Here is a 19,116-nt window from a genome sequence, read left to right on the forward strand (position 1 = left end):
CCGGATCCGCCGAAAATAGTCGGTCTGAATCGCTGACATGGGGGGGGGGTTAAAGGAAAACGGGCACCAGTTCACCCGCACTGTAACCTGATACACCGGGTTATAGTGTGGGTGAACAGAAGACCGATGCAGGGTCTTGGACTGGTATAACTACCTGCAGTCCGGAGCCCCGATCCCCCGAAGGTCCCCCTCTTCCAGCGCTGACTTGTGCTTTGAGGCGGGCCCGCCGGCTAGATTAAAATATTCATAAGCGCCGGTCATGTAAGGTAGGCACAAGCGCTCACGTGATCAGCTCTTATGAATATTTAAATCAAGCCAGCGGGCTCGCCTCAAAGTGCAAGTCAGCACTGGAAGAGGAGGACTTTTGGGGGATCAGGGCTCCGGACTGCTGGTAGTTATACCAGTCTGAGACCCTGCATCGGTCTCCTGTTCACCCGCACTATAACAGTTTTCCTTTTAACTTCATATATATGATAACATACTGATTACTGCACTTGTTTTACACTCTGTCAGAGCACAAGTTAGTGTAATTGCATCAAATTTCCAAATGCAGTGTTATTAGTAATATTTTTTTGTGCTATATGGTCTAGAGCTGCAACGATTAATCAATTAAAATCGATTAAATTAGATAACTGGATTCGTTGTCAACGAATCCCGTTATAAACGAATCCCGTTATCGAATAATCACCAGATTCGTTGTCCACAGCCAGGAGGCTGCTGCGGTCAGGGGCGAGTCCCGAAAATCCCGCAGCAGCCTTAGTGACAGTGAGTCACTGTGGGAATTGTTACGGATGTCGGGCAGGTGAATTCTTCAGGCATTTAGCCCTGCTTCGGGCAAGCAGCGCCAAATGCCTCAGGAATTCACACATAACGGGGCAATCTGTTTTACCATGTAAATAAACTCCTATAGGCTGTAGCTGTGATATATTGGTGCGTGGAAGCACTGGTAAATACTGAAGGGATTCAGGATCAAAAGTCCTATACAGCCATGCCCATACTTTATACCCTGAAAATCTGCTGACAAGTAATATTTCAGTTTTTTATTTATTTATTTTTTTACAGAGAAAATGATCGAATGGTCATGGTCAACGGAACACCTATGGATAATGTTCTGCATGCATTTGCAGTGCAACAGTTAAGAAAGTGTGGAAAAACTGCTGTGATTGTAAGTTTTCTTGAACGTATGTCTCTTCTTTTTTTTTTTCTTTTTTTTTTTTTTAAAGATAATACGTTTTTTGCTGCTGATCGCTGCTGAGATTTTCTTTTTCTATAGTGAAAAAAGATCAACTAATTGAAAATGTCTTAACAGCTCAAAGCACATTTTTTTTTCTTTATGAAAGAGGTATTTTGTCAACTGAAGGGTTTTCTCCTTTCCTTGAAGTTTAGTTTTGAACTCTGAAGCACAAATCTTCAATCCATTCAGAAAATCCAATCCATTCTTTTAGGCTTGTTTCTCAGGAATAACAAAGGGACCTCTATTTTGAAGGTTGTTAAATAACACTGTTCCCAACAACCTTACCCTTGTCTACTGTGCATGTCCTGTATTGTCCTGAGAAATGGAAAGCATTTGCAACTGATTACCAAACTAGCACTAAGGTGAAGATTGGGTTGCTGTGCCCCATTAGTTTATTTTTTTATTTTTTTTTATAAATGGAGTGGGCAAGCCGCCTAATACTTTTGGGCTGTGTTCTCAAGGGTCACAATTTAATTCATTTTATTCATTTACTGTTTAAATAGTAACCTAATACTCTGCAGCACTGTATAGAGTCATCACATACATCAGTCCCTGTCTTAGTGGTGCTCAGTTAACCTATTTAATGTATAGTTAAAGTGTAGGGAAATAAAGTAAATTACCTAGAGAAAATCTACACTAACATAGTGGTAACATACAAAGCTGTCAAAAGCATGGCAAGTATGAACCATGACATAAAAAAAATAAAGGTAGTGTTGATGAATCATAGCAGACATATAGTCATGTGGATGTTACTCTATGTTGGACACATGTTTTTCTATTGTTGCAATAGTAAATAGAAAAACGATCATTGGCACTCCCCTGAAAAAATCAGTTCTTTATTGTATCCATTAAAAACTGCTCGCAACGGCAAGAGTGAAAGAGCGCTTCAGCCGTAGCTGAGCACGGAACAGCCTGCCTGTCTCTTACTCTTGCTGGTGTGAATGGTTTTAAATAGATACAATAAAGAATTGATTTATTTAGATGAGTTCCAATGATGATTTTTCTATTTACTATTCTTGCTCATCTGCTGCATTTTTCTTTTGACCATTTTGCACCCCTATATATTTTTTCAGATTTTTAATTGTCATATATTGAGTGACGTTGTGATGTTTTAAGGTGTCGCAGTTTCTTTTTTTGCCAGTGGTGCCGCCCCCACTTTTCCTCTGTTTTTGTATTGGGAAATCTATTTCTAAATCAATGTTTTTTTTGGTATAACATTAATTAATCAATGTTTTCTTCACTCTCCTCTTTTAAAACAGGTAGTGAAAAGACCCCGTAAGGTTCAAGTAACAGCATTAAGGCGAGCCCCCTCTCCTGAACTTCATTCTAGGGCATTTGATATAATGGATGATGAACATCTTGATAACAGAAGTGCACACAGCGGTTACAGTGAAAGCTGGCAGAGTGGCAATGGTCGACGTAGTAGAGAATGCAGTCCAGACATAGTTTATAGTAAGGAGCAAGAAAGAGGTCGTTCATATGACAGAGACCCTGGTTACGTTCGTGGAAGGAGTAGAGAACGAGATTTGGATGATGAAAGAGAACACAGAAGGGAGAGAAGCCAAGGCAGAAGCATTGACCGCGATATGAGTGAGGAACAGAAGCGTAGGCGAGATCAAGGAAGGAGTGTAGACAGGGAAGAGTCCTTTGACCGTAGATACAGTGGGGACTACAGTCCAGATCGAGGCAGTAATCGGAGATCCCAACTTGATTACAGAAATGAAAGGGAAGTGCTTCACCGCAGCAGAGATAGGCTTCAGTCTCATAGCCCATCTCCTGAACCATCCCGGCAATCTGCCCGAAAAGGCCAAGAGAAACCAATCAATGTATTGCTTTCTAAAAAGAGGCAAAACGAAGGTAAGAGTAAACTGTAAAAAGAGTGCATTGCAGATGTATGTTACAGTTTAGGAACAGTTTTTTTTTTTTTGTTTTTTGTTATGGCATTGATGTTTAAAATAAATTATTTGTAGAATAACACTTTAAAGGCGGTATTCCGGCCCAGCTTTAGACATTTTATCCCCTATGCAAAGGATAGGGGATAAGATGTCTGATTGCGGGGGGTCCGCTTTTTTCGGGACTGAAGACATGACGCCACACCCATATCCCACCTCCCCCACGTGACGTCATGCCCCCTGCCTTCATGTCTATCTGAAACTTTCGGTTTCCAAGCCTGGGGACGCAGCTCTGCACATAATGCAGGTGCTTCAGGGGGGGTCCACCCCGCGATCAGACATGTTATCACCTAAAGTATCTAAAGCCGGAATACCCCTTTAACAGGATCTTTATCCCAGGTAGTAATTCTTTTAGCATGAATAATTGAGTGAAATACCAACTATATTAGTAGATGATTTTTCATCAATAAACAATAACAAAATTAGCATATCATCATAGATACATGTAACATACATTATTTATATAGTTATTTGTAGAGTTTCTTGACACTTTTCTAGTAAGAACCTATGCGTTGATTGTATCGATATAACAGGTTAATTTATTTCAAAGGGGATAGATTAAGGAATTTCCTGTGGTTTAATTACATATATATTAAAATGTTTTGGTGATTTTTTTTTTTTAAGTCTATTATATGATATAGTATAATATGTTACCTTTTTAAGATTCATGTGTAAAGTGAGATTTACACACCCTGCTTCAGCCTAAGTGTAATTCACAAGCAGGATTCTGGATATGACATACATCACCTATGATACCTCAAATCCTGATGCCTGAGCTTTATACATGCCCCCTTACTGTGCAATATGCCCCCTTTGTGTAAATCACACCCCCAGTCTCCTCAGCACGCACTGTATTATAACTGAGTTTCTTCCACTCTGACCATTCCCTGAAAAGGAGAGGGGTGGGTGAGCGTATCAAAGTATAAACACCTGTAGACTCAGGGTATCCTAAGCTATCCCATGGTATTAAAAACACTCAATATCCTTAGGATCGCCACAGATCCTCTTTCAACGGTGACTGTAATTTCAAACAGCTTCCCTTTTTAATAGCCTGTGTCTTGTCTAACATATTTGTAAATCACTTAATGTACCAAAAAGAAGATTTGAAGTCTTGCTACTATGTGTCTCCAATGTGTCTCCTTCCCTGCAATGTTTACTGCTTGTTGTCTGGGAAATCCATCTTTAGAAACACAGAGGCCAAGAAAGAACGCAAGAATTCAGGGTGGGGTTAACTAGTGCTATGTGCAAAAAAGCGAGAAAGCCTGGGTTATGTACCTGCAATCTGTAAAATTGTCTTTTCCTGAGGAGCCAAGTTATGTTTGAAAGGTAATAAAGTCTTACCTCTTATCTTTCACCACTCAAGTTCTAGGCCGCTTTCCCTTTTGTTCCTACTACTGTATGTACACAGTGCTGCCCCCTGAATGTAATCCTCTCCCCCTCCCTCCCTAGCTTGTCATCAGCAACAGCGGTTTAGTATTTAGTGTAACCCCTTACTTGCTGTGTTCTTCTGAAGTTTCTTTCCGTTCTGCTTACACAGCACCTTGCAAAGCCAGTGCATCAATAACCCCTTCTCATTTCATTTGCCATCTGTGGTAATCCTTACTTAGCGCAGTGTCGATGTAATAAAAAAAACTGTGTTCCTGTAGTGGAATGTTACCCTCCGCACAGGGACACCATTTTCTGCTTTTACATGCTGCTCCTTCTCACTCCATCCCCTACCCTCTATTAGAGGGGCAGGGGCACAGTTTTTACTACGGGCAAACAGTCCAGCTCTGGTTCTGCCCTCCGAAATGGTGAAAATGAGAAATAGCTGGGCACCATTTAGGGGGTACCCAGTGGCTTAATAGCAGCAGTGAGAGCACTGAAGTCACCTTTTTACCACCCTTAGGAGTTAATGCAACAAAACTATGTAGGTTTTCAACAGGTATGATTCACTGAAAATGTTATGTTGTCTGAAAATTTTATTTGGTATAATTTTTTTCAGTCTCCAAGGTATTAACCCCTTCCCGACCTATGACATACCTGTACGTCATGGGTGGCAAGGTGTTCCCGACCCATGACATACAGGTACGTCATGGATATTACTGCCGCTACTCGCGGCATCCCGCAGCGCCCGGAAAGATGGTGGCTATCACTGATAGCCAGCCATCTTACCGTGCGACCACGGGGGGTTTCGTCCCCCACCCCCCCCAGCGATCGCTGCTATCAGCTGGTCAAATCTGACTAGCTGATAGCAGCGTTTCGCTATCAGAATACTTAGCAGCGCGGTGTGTGAGTTCCGATCACGGGGATCGGGACACACACCGCTCTGCTAAGTGTCCCTGACCCGTCCCCCGGCATCACTTACCCGTCGGAGCGGTGTCCCGAGCGGTCCAGACGTCCTCCATGCGGTCCCGGCTGCGCTGCGTCCCGGAGGTGAGTTTCCGGCAGCAGTGCGGCATCTTCATTGGCAGCAGTGAGATCGCCGTAAAGCGATCTCACTGCTGCCTCTGAGAGTTTCAAAACTGCAACTCCCAGCATGCCCAGACAGCCTTTGGCTTTCTGGGCATGCTGGGAGTTGTAGTTTTGCAACATCTGGAGGTCCACAGTTTGGAGACCACTGTATAATGGTCTCCAATCTGTGCTCTTCCAGATGTTGCAAAACTACAAATCTCAGCATGCTCAGTCTGTCCAGGCATGCTGGGAGTTGTAGTTCTCTAACATCTGGAAGAGCACAGATTGGAGACCATTATACAGTGGTCTCCAAACTGTGGACCTCCAGATGTTGCAAAACTACAACTCCCAGCATGCCCAGACTGCCCAGGCATGCTGGAAGTTGTAGTTCAGCAACATCTGATCCTTCAGATATTGCCGAACTACAACTTCCAGCATGCCTTGGCAGTCTGGGCATGCTGGGAGTTGTAGTTTTGCAACATCTGGAGGCACACTAGTTGGGAAACATTGTCCGTTTCCTACCTCAGTGCCTCCAGCTGTTGCAATTGTTGCAAAACTATAACTCCCAGCATGCACTGACAGACCATGCATGCTGGGAGTTGTAGTTTTGCAACAGCTGGAGGCACACTGGTTTGGAAACACTAAGTTTGGTTGCAAAACACTTGAAAGTTTATTACTTAACTTAGTGTTTCCAAACCAGTGTTCCTCCAGCTGTTGCAAAACTACAACTCCCAGCATGCACGGACAGCCAAAGGGCATGCTCGGAGTTTGCAACAGCTGGATGTTTGCCCCCTCCCCCCAATGTGAATGTACAGGGTACACTCACATGGGCGGAGGTTTACAGTGAGTGCTGCAAGTTTGAGATGGCGCAAATTTTGCGCTGCAGCTCAAACTTCCAGCGGCAAACTTGCTGTGAACCTCTGCCCATGTGACTGTACCCTAAAAACACTACACTACACTGACACTAACCTAAAATAAAAAGTAAAAAACACTACATATACACATACCCCTACACAGCCCCCCTCCCCCCAAAAAATGAAAAACGTCTGGTACGCTACTGTTTCCAAAACGGAGCCTCCAGCTGTTGCAAAATAATAACTCCCAGTATTGCCGGACAGCCATTGACTGTCCAGGCATGCTGGGAGTTTTGCAACAGCTGGAGGCACCCTGTTTGGGAATCACTGGCGTAGAATACCCCTATGTCCCCCCCCATGCAAATCCCTAATTCAGGCCTCAAATGCGCATGGCGCTCTCTCACTTTGGAGCCCTGTCGTATTTCAGGGCAACAGTTTTGGGACACATATGGGGTATCACCGTACTCGGGAGAAATTGCCTTACAAATTTTGGGGGGCTTTTTCTTCTTTAACCCCTTATGAAAAGGTGAAGTTGGGGTCTACACCAGCATGTTAGTGTAAAAAAATAAATTTTTTACACTGACATGCTGGTGTTGCCCTATACTTTTCATTTTCACAAGAGGTAAAAGGGAAAAAAGACCCTCTAAATTTGTAACGCAATTTCTCCTGAGTACGGAGATACCCCATATGTGGCCGCAAAGTGCTCTGGGGGCGCACAACAAGGCCCAGAAGGGAGAGTGCACCATGTACATTTGAGGCGATTTGCACAGGGGTGGCTGATTGTTACAGCAGTTCTGACAAACGCAAAACAATAAATATCCATATGTGACCCCATTTTGGAAACTACACCCCTCACGGAATGTAATAAGGGGTGCAGTGAGCATTTACACCCCACTGGTGTATGACATATTTTTGGAACAGTGGTCTGTGAAAATGAAAAATAAAATTTTTGATTTGCACAGTCCACCGTTTCAAATATCTGTCAAACGCCAGTGGGGTGTAAATGCTCACTGCACCCCTTATTACATTCCATGAGGGGTATAGTTTCCAAAATGGGGTCACATGTGGGGGGTCCACTGTTCTGGCACCATAGGGGCTTCCTAAATGGGACTTGCCCCCCAAAAACCCTTTCAGAAAAACTCACTCTCCAAAATCCCATTGTCGCTCCTTCCCTTCTGAGCCCTCTACTGCGCCCACCGAACATTTTACATACGCATATGAGGTGTTTCCTTACTCGAGAGAAATTGGGTTACAAATTTTAGGGTGATTTCTCTCCTTTTACCCCTTGTAAAAATTAAAAAATTGGGTCTACAAGAAAATGCGAGTGTAAAAAATGAAGATTTAGAATTTTCTCCTTCACTTTGCTGCTATTCCTGTGAAACACCTAAAGGGTTAAAACACTTACTGAATGTCATTTTGAATACTTTGGGGGGTGCAGTTTTTATAATGGGGTCATTTATGGGGTATTTCTAATATGAAGATCCTTAAAATCCACTTCCAACCTGAACTGGGCCCTGAAAAATTAAGATTTTGAAAATCTTGAGAAAAATTGGAAAATTGCTGCTGAACTTTGAAGCCCTCTGGTGTCTTCCAAAAGTAAAAACTTGTCAATTTTTTAATGCAAACACATAGTAGACATATTGTATTTGTGAATCAATATGTAATTTATTTGGAATATCCATTTTCCTTTCAAGCAGAGACTTTCAAAGTTAGAAAAATGCTAAATTTTCAAAATTTTCATGAAATTTTTAGATTTTTTACCAAGAAAGGATACAAATATCAGTGAAATTTTACCGATAAAATAAAGTAGAATATGTCACGAAAAAACAATCTCGGAATCAGAATGATAAGTAAAAGCATTCCAAAGTTATTAATGTTTAAAGTGACAGTGGTCAGATTTTCAAAAAATGCCCAGGTCATGAAGGTGAAAATGGGCTGGGTCATGAAGGGGTTAAAGGAAAAATTAGATGGTTTCTTTATCCAATTCTATATGCATTATTTCAGCCCCAAATCAAAAGACCTACCGTATTTATTGGGGTATACCACGCACCGGCCTATAACACGCACCCTAATTTTTCTAAGGAAATTTTAGTAAAAAAAATTTTTTTAACCAAAATATCCTTGGAAAAATGAGGGTGCGTGTGTGTGCAGGTGTACCTCGATAAACTGTTTCTGGCGGCTTCTGCAGTTCAATGATTTCAAGCAAGCGCTTGAAATCACTGCCGTGCAGTGGCTTCTGCTCTATTCCCTCCCCGGTTTTATAGTTACATGTGCCCTGGGGACTGCGGTCCTTCATGCTCCGGCGGCATCCTGAGCGGTCACTGTGCGCCGCGCACTGACTGACGAGTGATGTTGTGTTGAGGACGTCACTCGTCATTGCGCAGCGCACAGTGACAGCTCAGGAGGCCGCCGAAGCATGAAAGAGCGTGGTCCCCAGAACACATGTAACTATAAAACTGGGGACTGGGAGGGAATTGGGCAGTGGCGGCAGCGGGACATGCAACTATAAAACCGGGTACCGGGAGGGAATCTGGCAGTGGCAGTGGGACTCAGGCCCGGCAGATGCTGCAGCAGTTCAATGATTTAAAGCACCTGCTTTAAATCATTGAACTGCAGCGGCTTTTGCGTGGTCACAAACAGTCTATCGGTGTATAACACGGTATTTCAAACTTAAAAAAAGGAGTTTAAGATCAAATATTCAACCTAGTGATCAGCAAAACATGCGATTTATTTTGGTAGGTTTCACATAAATCAGACTGCAAAACAGTTTGGAATTTGGCCCTACGTTCCATAGGTCAGGTGCAGAGTATCCAGCCCATGGAGTGTAAGAAGAGTATTGCCACTTATATCCCTAGGCTATGCTAACCCCCTTATTATTACCATGGTACCGCCACCAGGGAATATGGGAATAGAGTACCGTCATGCCTGGTGAAAAAAGGATTCTCTTTGGCTGTAGGCGGTCACCAGCCTGTGGCTACCCAGATCAGGAGCAAATCACTGGTGGAGGTATGCTTTGCCACTCGGAAAAATTTAAAGAAATCTGATTCGTCTGAATTTGTGAAATCCATAACTTCTTCGATTCTCTGTAAATGGATTGTCATTACCCGTCACAAGTCATTGACACTAAACAAACCATCTTACTCACTTTAACACTTTGGAGTGTTGCCTGTTTTTAAGTCTCTGGGACCCTATATTGTTGCCTGTATTTGTTAAAGAATATTTCTTGAAATGTTTTTTGCATTGCTTTTCTGCCTCACAGAGTATGGTTTGCGACTGGGTAGCCAAATATTTATCAAAGAAATGACCGAGATTGGGCTGGCAATGAGAGATGGCAATTTACATGAAGGAGACATTGTTCTTAAGGTGAATACTTTTTGTTTTCTGCTTTATTGATAAAGTGTCTTACAAATAAGATGAACCTGCCGATTCGATGATCTTGCTGTCTAATGTGTATGACAGTGTCATGACTCTCCCTCTACAGCTGATGTTGTGGAAAAGAAGGATCAGGCACATTGGATGTCAACATGCCTTATTCATTATTCTAAAGGGAGATAAACTTCAGCTGTCTGGGAATAGCATATACTCTTCTATTTATTGATAATATATGCACACTTTGCCATGCTGAGCATGCATGTTTTTGAGGGATTTAGCAACATTTGTTTTTTCCGGCAGTGTCTGTGTGTGGCTACCTGTAGCTCTACATAAGAATGGATTATTGTGTAAGGCTTCTTTCACACTGCCGTTGTGACGCGGCAGTGTGACGTCCGTCGGGGGAACCCGGGGAGAATAGCTAGAGGAAAAATACATCATGCTATGGTTTTTTCCTCCCGCTACTCCCGTAAAAAAAAAAAACAACGGCACCCGACGGATTCCATAATAGTAAATGGGATCTGTCGGGACCCTTTGTTTTCCGTTGTGCCCCGTCAAAAATAACGTCCGTTAAGGCACCAAAAAAAAAAAAAAAAAAATGCCTGACTGATGTTAACTGAAAGGAATACAATACTATGTGTGTGTTTTAAAGTTGACCTTTCATATTGAACAAGTTGCTGTATTTGTGGGCAGTGTGGTATAGAGCAGAAGGTGCTGTACAGATTAGTAGATAGATTTATAGGAACAGGTTCTGTGTAACTGCTTGCTATAAGCCTATAAGGTGGAATGTATCACAGGGTTGTGGAAATTCTGTCTCCCAGAAAATGCAGTTCTGGGTGGCGGGCATGTGAATTTTTCAGGAATTTAGCCCTGCTTAGGGGAAGCAGAGCCAGACCGCCAAACCCCTCTGATTTGAAAAGTACAGCGGCGCTCAGGGTGTATGAAGTGGGCTCCTGGCTCGAGCCTGCTTCATACCAGTCGACCCCCAGCTGATTTCAGTAGCTGGGGGCCACTGCTAATAGCCACCATGCGGCAATCACCGCAGCTATTAGCAGCGGCCCCCAGCTGCCAATAGATCACTGCTGTCAAAGCTGGTAAAAAAAAAGGAATAAAAGTTTAAAAACACATTAACCCCTTCCAAAAGTTCAAATCGCCCCCCTTCCATTTTCCATATTAAAAAAACATGATATGTGGTATTGATATGGTATTGATATATGGTACTGCCGTGTGCGTAATCGTTTGAACTAGGGATCGACCGATTATCGGTATGGCCCATATCTTCGGCCGATAATCACGATTTTGGGCATTATCGGTATCGGCAATTACCTTGCCGATAATGACCCTCCCCCGCACCTCCCCCACCGTAGTGCTGGGCGGTATACCGGTATGAACCGGATACCATTTTTTTTTTCTCCCACGGTATGGATTTTTGCCCATACCGCTATACCGGTCGGGCCCCTCCCCCACCCTCCGAGTCAATAAAAAAAATTAAACTTACCCGTAATGGGGGTGGTCCGGGCCATCCATCCTTCCTGTAGTGTCCGGCGGCATTCCGGGTGGAGGGTGGACCGGTCCGGGCTGTCCTTCTTCTCCGGGGGTCATCTTCTCCACTCCGGGCAGGCTCCGGCCTAGTACGCTGCATAGACGCCGCTACGCCCTAAAAAAATGATATCAGTCGATCCCTAGTCTGAACTATTAAAATATAACATTTATATATCTTGTTTGGTCAGTGGTGTAAATGTAAAAAATACCAGACCCAAACGTCAGTGGCGTAAACGTAAAAGATACCAAACCAAAGAATTGTGGAAAAATAAAGTAAAAAAAAAACATGGTAGTTTGACCACGAGGTGGTCGTAAAAAAAAAATAAAAGAATTTCGTCTTTCAGAGCATATATTATGGAAAAATGAAAGGTGTCATTGCAAAGTACATTTGGTCCCACATAAAACAAGCCCTCATGTGGTTCTGTAGGAAGAAAAATAAGAGTAATGGCTATTATAGGGAGAGGAGGAAAAAACAAAAGTACAAAAATTGGCCCAGTTCTTAAAGGGTTAAAGTATTTTTAGGTCTGTCTATTAAAGGAGTGGTCCGGCGCGCACTTTTCTCATTTTATCCGTTCCCGGCTGCAAAAAAAAACTTTCTCTTGCCTGCCTATGTGCCCCCGGAGCTCTGGTACAGGTGTTCGGTCGCCGGGCTGTTTGCTTTTCCTGTTAGCCCAGCGTGTCACACGGAGCTTCAGTCTATCACCGGCCAAGGCGGGACATCGCTGCGGCCGGTGATAGGCTGAAGCTCAGTGTGATGTGCTGGGCTAACAGGAAGTAAGAAGCAAACAGCCCGGTGACCAAACATCTGTACCAGAGCTCCGGGGGCACGTAAGCAGACAAGAGAAAGTGTGTTTTTTGTTTTTTTTTTCTGTTTTTTTTTTGCAGCCTGGACCGGATAAAATAAGAAAAGTGCGCGCCGAACTACTCCTTTAAGTTTCTATTAATAAAGACCTTTACATACTATTTTGGTTGAAATTATTTTTTGTACCAGGACAAGTGGATTGTGCTCCGTTTTTAGTTTATTAAATCTTAACCCCTTAAGGACCAGGCCCATTTTGGCCTTAAGGACCAGACCAATTTTATTTTAGCATTTTTGTTTTTTCCTCCTCGCCTTCTAAAAATCATAACTCTCTTATATTTCCTTCCATAGACCCATATGAGGGCTTGTTTTTTGCATCACCAATTGTAATTTGTAATCACTTATCACTTATTTTACCATAAAATGTACGGCGCAACCAAACAAATATTATTTATGTGGGAAAATTGAAAAGAAAACCGCAATTTAGCAATTTTTTAAAGGTTTTGTTTTCACGCTGTAGACTTTCCGGTAAAATTTACATGTTTTCTTTATTCTGTGGGTCAATATGATTAAAATGATACCCATGTTATATGCTTTTCTATAATTTGTACCGCTTAAAAAAAATCTCAAACCATTTTAACAAAATTAGTATGTTTGAAATTGCCCTATTTTGACCACCTATAACTTTCTCATTTTTCCGTATATGGGGCGATATGAGGGCTCATTTTTTGCGCCATGATCTTTAGTTTTTATCTGTACGACTTTTGCTTAGGTTTTACTTTTTACATTTTTTAACGGACATTTTACCTTTTTACGGACAAAAACGGACATTTTACCTTTTTATTGGGGAGGGGATTTTTCACTTTTTTTTTTTTTTTTTTTTTACTTTTTTTATTTTACTTTTTTTTAAACTTTTTTCTTTTAACACTTTTTATGTCCCCATAGGGGACTATTCATAGCAATTAGTTGATTGCTAATACTGTTCAGTGCTATGTATAGGACATAGCACTGATCAGTATTATCGGTGATCTTCTGCTCAGGTCTGTTCGATCTCAGACCAGAGCAGAAGACCCCGGGAGACGGCCGGAGCCAGGTGAGGGGACCTCCGGCCGCCATGCTGGATGATCGGATCCCCGGCTGTATTGATCACGGCATCTGAGGGGTTAATGGCAGACATCTGCGCGATCGTGGACGTCCGCCATTACCGGCAGGTCCCTGGCTGCTGATAGCAGCCGGGACCTGCCGGGCATGACGCGAGCACCGCTCCAGTGCTCGCGATCATGGCGGAGCGTAAATGTACATCATGGTGCATTAAGTATCACGTCACCATGACGTACATTTACGTCCATTGTCGTTAAGGGGTTAAGGCAGCAAGATGAGACAAAAATAGACTGGGATGTAACCCAGTGCAATGAGCAACCAGTTATAACATCAACAAAACAATGCATACAGTGACAATATATATATATATTTTTTTCATGGTTGCTCTCTAGCATATACTAATGGATATATGCTCTTGTCACTAGGAGGCACTGACACTGGGGAAAAAAAGTCGGCTCCTCCCTGGCAGGATATACCTGCCCACTGCAAGTGAGGTAATCTGTTTTAGCTAGTGTCAGTAGGACACTAGCTCTCACAGACCAGGTTCTTTTTCCTTTTTGTTATTTTTCTAGCATGGGCGCAGGAGCATGGCGCTACCTGATCTCCCACATCCGACAAAGGGGCACGGTGCATAAGAGTATGGTCCGTCAATCCGTTCTTGCCAACGGCCAGTGCCTTGAGGTTTTACCCTGGGTCCGGGTGCCCCACTGCCCCTGCTCACCTCACTGTGGCTGCCTGGCATTATGCAGCGTGGCCATAAGCTGGCTGAAGACGCCAGAGTGAGTATAAGAAGATGGCATCCGCAGATGAGTATATCCCCCCCCCCCTCTTTAAAAAGGGACTCTGTCCTTTATTGGGAGGGTTGTGTGTGTGTGGGGGGGGGGGGGGGGGGGTCTGTGTTTCGGTGTACTAGGTCCTCTGGAGGACAGCCACCTGCCCTTTTTCAGCTGCTCATCCACAGGTGTTCTTCCCGGCTCGCCTCTGAACAGCCTTCCTACTCTTCCATTCTGCCAGCTATATTGGTTTTCCTTACCCCCACTGTGGGGGTCAGCAACACGCTGGGTGAGGGCGTTATGGCGGCACATGGCTCTGCCCTTCTCCCTCTGAGCCAACACGTGATCCGGGAGGCCAGGCAGCGCCTCCTCTCCAGGTTCGGGGGTTAGGGCGGCATGTGGCTCCGCCCTTCTTTTTCCCCTGAGCCAGCGCGCAAACCGGGACGCCGGGAAGCCTACAGGTTTGCACGCTCCACGGCTCCTTCTTACGACCAGCAGGTGCTTGCCCGCAGACATGATGCTGTGCGCCTCCATCGTTGTCTATGTCCGCCCCTCCACCATTGCGTGGGTCGGTGGTGCTCTGTAGTCCGAGCGGCACCGTTGGCCTCCCTGAGCTGCGGCACGGCGGGAGCTCTTTCTATCTGGCTCACTCTTGTCCCCTGGCCTAAGAGCTGTGCGGCGGCTTAGCAGGCGTTTCTTAGTGCATTGCTCCAAGCTATCGCCGCTCCTGGAGCTGCCCACATGTGTTTTTTCTTAGTGTCTCTTTAGTGTCCCCATGATGTGGGCATTCTAGCCCATCTCTCTTTGGGGACCGTGCGAGCAGAATCCGCGCAGGGTGCCTTGCTCACCATGCTTCCTTTCTGTCTTTAAAAAAAAAAAATACACTGGTCACTCATTTGGTGGCGTTTGGCACCCTCTTGTGGCCAATAATTGTATTGCACATTTGATTTCTATTGCTTCTTGTGAGCTCTTGTGGCAACCAATTGCTATTACAGCCTTGGTCAGCCATATCTGTGTTTATCAGTTTAATATCTGTATTGGGGCTGTATGGTGACTTACTATAGACAAATTACAGTAAGGCAGTTAAGGTAGACCTCTGGCGTCCCTATTTTCTGCATTGTTCTCGCTCTATCCATGGCTCCTAGGCCTCCCCACCCTCCCACCTGCGACAAAGTGGTTGTCTGCACGGTTTCTGCCGCCATCAGTCTCTCATCTCAAGGCTGCCGCGGGCATGGCCAGGTTTCCCGTACCTCACTGCTGGTGTTAGGAATCTGAATGAGGGTCCCTGCAGGTACACGGGACTGATGCCAGTCAGCCAGTCTTTGGTCTACTGCTTCTCCTACACCGCCAGGTCGCCCGTTGGATCGGCCGCACTCAAAGGAGTGACCCTGTGCGTTCAGGAATCATATACCAGTCGGCCAGATGGTTGTCCGCATGGCTTACTACTATGTCGGGTCAACTACCATACACTTCCCACAGAAGTTCAGGTACTGCCAAGGTGTAGTTCCGAGTGAGTCACCCCATGTTGCTCCATGGGCCCTATACAATGCTCCACATACTGGTTCCCAGGGTTCCCTACTTTACCAGGTCCCTCTCTACATGCCTGTCGCTCTCATGTCTGAAGGCTGGTAACTCACTTTCAGTGGGTGGTTCAGTATGCGGAACCTGGTGTGGCCATGGTCCTTATGCCAGATAGTCAGACTGTCTGCACGGTTTTTAATCCACCAGGTCACCTCCCCCATTCCTGTGGCTCCCGCGGCTGAAGTCTGGTGACTCGCTTTCCATGTGTATTTCCACAGTGTTTTTCTGTGGGTTCATTGGACATTTTCTACCTGTAAGTCACAGTGTCTGCATGTTTCCTGCTCCACATACATCCTTCATCTCTTGCGTCTGCGACAGCATTCCTGGTGTGTAGCACCATTAGGAGATGGGGTGTGGGAGTTTCCAGCAGGTTCCAGGGACCTTTGCAGCAACAGCAGCATTCTAAAAGGTCAACGTTGGTCTACTAGGGGCAAGGTTTTGACACACCCTTGGATGCTGGCTGAGCCTGTCTTCGATACTGCCAGTCTTTTTGGATGTCTGTGGTTTCTTTTGTGTCTGCAGTCTTGGTGTCCCACTACTATTGTGAGGTACCCATGTCTGTGTCCCTACCTATGCTACCGTATTTTTCGCCGTATAAGACGCACTTTTTCTTCCCCAAAACTGGGGGGGGGGGAAAGTTGGTGCGTCTTATACGGCGAATACCTGCGGCCGGGACCCGCATCAATCGCAGTGATGCCCTGTATTAACCCTTCAGACGCGGCGATCAAAGCTGACCACCGCGTCTGAAGCGAAAATAACGCTAACCCGGCTGCTCAGTCGGGCTGTTCAGGACCACCGCGGTGAAATCGCGGCGTCCCGAACAGCTTACAGGACACCGGGAGGGACCTTACCTGCCTCCTCGGTGTCTTCTCCGTGCCCGGATCCCCTGCGCTCTCCTTCGACGTCATTACGTCGTCGCGCACGCCGTCATCCAATAGGAGCGCGTGCGTAGCGGCGTGATGAAGGCGACAGAGTGTGGATCCCGGGGGAGAAGACGTCCGGACGTCACGGGGACACGGCAACAGCGATGGAGCAACATCCAAGGCAGCGGTGACGGGTCCGGAGCGGCGGGGGCATGTTAGTACTACCTCCTATCCAGTGGTTTTCAACCTGCGGACGTCCAGATGTTGCAAAACTGCAACTCCCAGCCGTTGGCTGTCCGGGCATGCTGGGAGTTGTAGTTTTGCAACATCTGGAGGTCCGCAGGTTGAAGATCACTGTTGGGTGCAGAATCTTTTATTTCTAGATTTTGCACCTTTAAAATAGGGTGCGTCTTATATGCCGGTGCGTCCTATAGGGCGAAAAATGCGGTAAGTTCACTCTGCACCTTGTCGTGCGGTAATAACTCAATTATGAATTATGGTCATAAAAATTTATTATGAAAAATTAAAAATTATGAAAATTATTAACAATCTCTAAATTATGACCTGGTGAATTGTAGACAAAGCGAATCAATACAATTTACATCTGAGTCTGACTATTTCCTCAGATATCAACAAGATCTTTTTATGACTGAATGAAATTAACGCTTAAGGATGTAGTTTTGCAATATACAATAATACACAGGTATTATAAAGTATGCAGATTTATTGGTTATAAGATTATAAACATAAATGAGTAATAAACACAATGATATATGCAAATGAATATCAATTAGATAATAGTAAACAGTACAAGATTGTTAATTGACTACATATAGTAGAACAATACATGTGAGTAGTAAGTAACTTGTTAAAATAAAACAAATGCTACTAGATTAGAATATCATAAGAAAAAGGTTACATATCACTCTATTCAGAGGAACCTCATGATATTAAGATAGGCAATATCTAATCATAGACATCAATATGGAATGCTAACTACACTCCGCCCCCTTCTAACCAACTACACTGTTGCCTTAGCCAACGACCAGGATGGCTCTGACACCCATCTGCTCCAGGTTTTCACCCCGATGGGGTGTCCCTCTCAACGCTGTTGGTTGTGTGTGCGCTTCATACTTGCATTCGTAGTCACATCTTTGTATCTTTGCCCAGCTCCAGTGTCCAGCATTCCGATCCCTCTGGGGACACAAGTTGGTCCTCCATACCTTGATGTGTTTTCGCAGGGTTCCTGGGGACTATGTCCCGTTGCTGTAGGTTGACGTTTCCCTGCTTCTACAGTGCCTGGCGCACTTTGACAATCCCCCTTCCACAGGGTTACGGGGAGCTCCCTGCTTGGCATGGTCATTACCTGAGTTTCATCTTGAACACCCCTTGTTTTCCCCTCCACTAGGGGGACTATTTTGCTGAACACTTTCTGCGGCAAAGATTGAGCCATCTCTCTCTTCCCACTATAGAGGTACCTGGCTGGGCCCTCGTTTTTTGCTGAGAGCAATCAGCAGAGCTTTTCATTGTCTATGCTTGTGTGCTTATTGCCCACTATTACCGCCTGGATCTCTTTCTGTTTCTTGGTTATCTACTGCTGCTCACAAAGTCTGTTGGAGGAGTTTATGTAATAATGTATGGCTCAGCGACAGTCGGTCTAGCCACAGTCTGTTGTTTGGGTCCTACCATTGCTCTCCTCCTCCCTCAGCGCAATCTCCCTGGAAGGGTGTGTTCTTTCTTCCCTTTTGACAGTGTCAGTTGCGCTACACTGACACTACAGTCTTCTGGAGTAACCTTCATGTGCCCAGAACCTTGGAGTCCCAGCTGGGTTCCCTTTTGTTTCCCCCTCTGTTCCCGTCCCTTCAGAGTGCTCTCGTCCAAGTCCTCGGGTCACTGGGGTCCAAGTCCGGTTAGTCTCCTTGTCTTGGACGCTATCCTAGGATGCTGTGGTGTTCCTTCTTTTCTAGGCGGCTCTCCAGGTTCTTTGGGCCTTAGTGATGGTTGAGGTCTTGGGCATGTGTAGTGATCCTGCCCAGACTTCTCCGCAATCCCATTTGTGGGGCAGTCTTTCTGTACCGCACTTCTTCTTGTCCAGACAGGAACCTCTAATTCCCATGTCGGCTGCTTCAGTGTTCCGGGATGCTCATTTTCAAGCTATTCCACTCCTTTCTTGGCCATGTATTTTTACGTGTAAGTCTTCCAGTCCTCCAGTTCCCATGTCGGTCGCTCCGGTGTTCCGGAGGAGGGCATTCCAGTCATCCAGATTAGGGATCGAATGATTATCTGTATCGGCCGATATTCACGATTTTGGACGTTATCGGTATCGGCAATTTCCTTGCCGATAATTCCCCCCGCAGCGCACCCCTCACCGACGCAGCGCACTTCCCACCACCGCCCCGGCCAGAGACCGCCGCCGCTGCCCCATTGCCTCCCCCATCCCGGTTTTATAATTACCTGTTCCCGGGGTCCGCGCTACTTCTGGCTCCTGCGGCGTCCTGTGTTACGCTGTGCGCTGCGCTGTGCAATGACGAGTGACGTCCTCAACGCGATGTCACCATCAGTGCACACAGTGACAGCTCTGGAGGACGCTGCCGGAACCAGAAGTAGCGCGGACC

The 19,116-nt window shown here is 45.2% G+C and overlaps 1 protein-coding gene across 3 annotated transcripts in view; it reads left to right on the forward strand.

The window, feature by feature from the left end:
• LOC130274696 (tight junction protein ZO-2-like) overlaps positions 1 to 19,116 on the forward strand; it is a 192,671-nt gene that overhangs the window by 110,705 nt on the left and 62,850 nt on the right. For all 3 annotated transcript variants that reach the window (XM_056523053.1, XM_056523051.1, XM_056523052.1), the window contains 3 exons: positions 1,063 to 1,165; positions 2,494 to 3,091; positions 9,733 to 9,836. In XM_056523053.1, coding sequence (XP_056379028.1) covers positions 1,063 to 1,165; positions 2,494 to 3,091; positions 9,733 to 9,836 — 805 coding nt within the window. The remainder of the gene's footprint in view (positions 1 to 1,062; positions 1,166 to 2,493; positions 3,092 to 9,732; positions 9,837 to 19,116) is intronic.

This window comes from Hyla sarda, chromosome 1 (genome assembly GCF_029499605.1).
Source record: "Hyla sarda isolate aHylSar1 chromosome 1, aHylSar1.hap1, whole genome shotgun sequence".
Lineage (NCBI taxonomy): Eukaryota > Metazoa > Chordata > Amphibia > Anura > Hylidae > Hyla > Hyla sarda.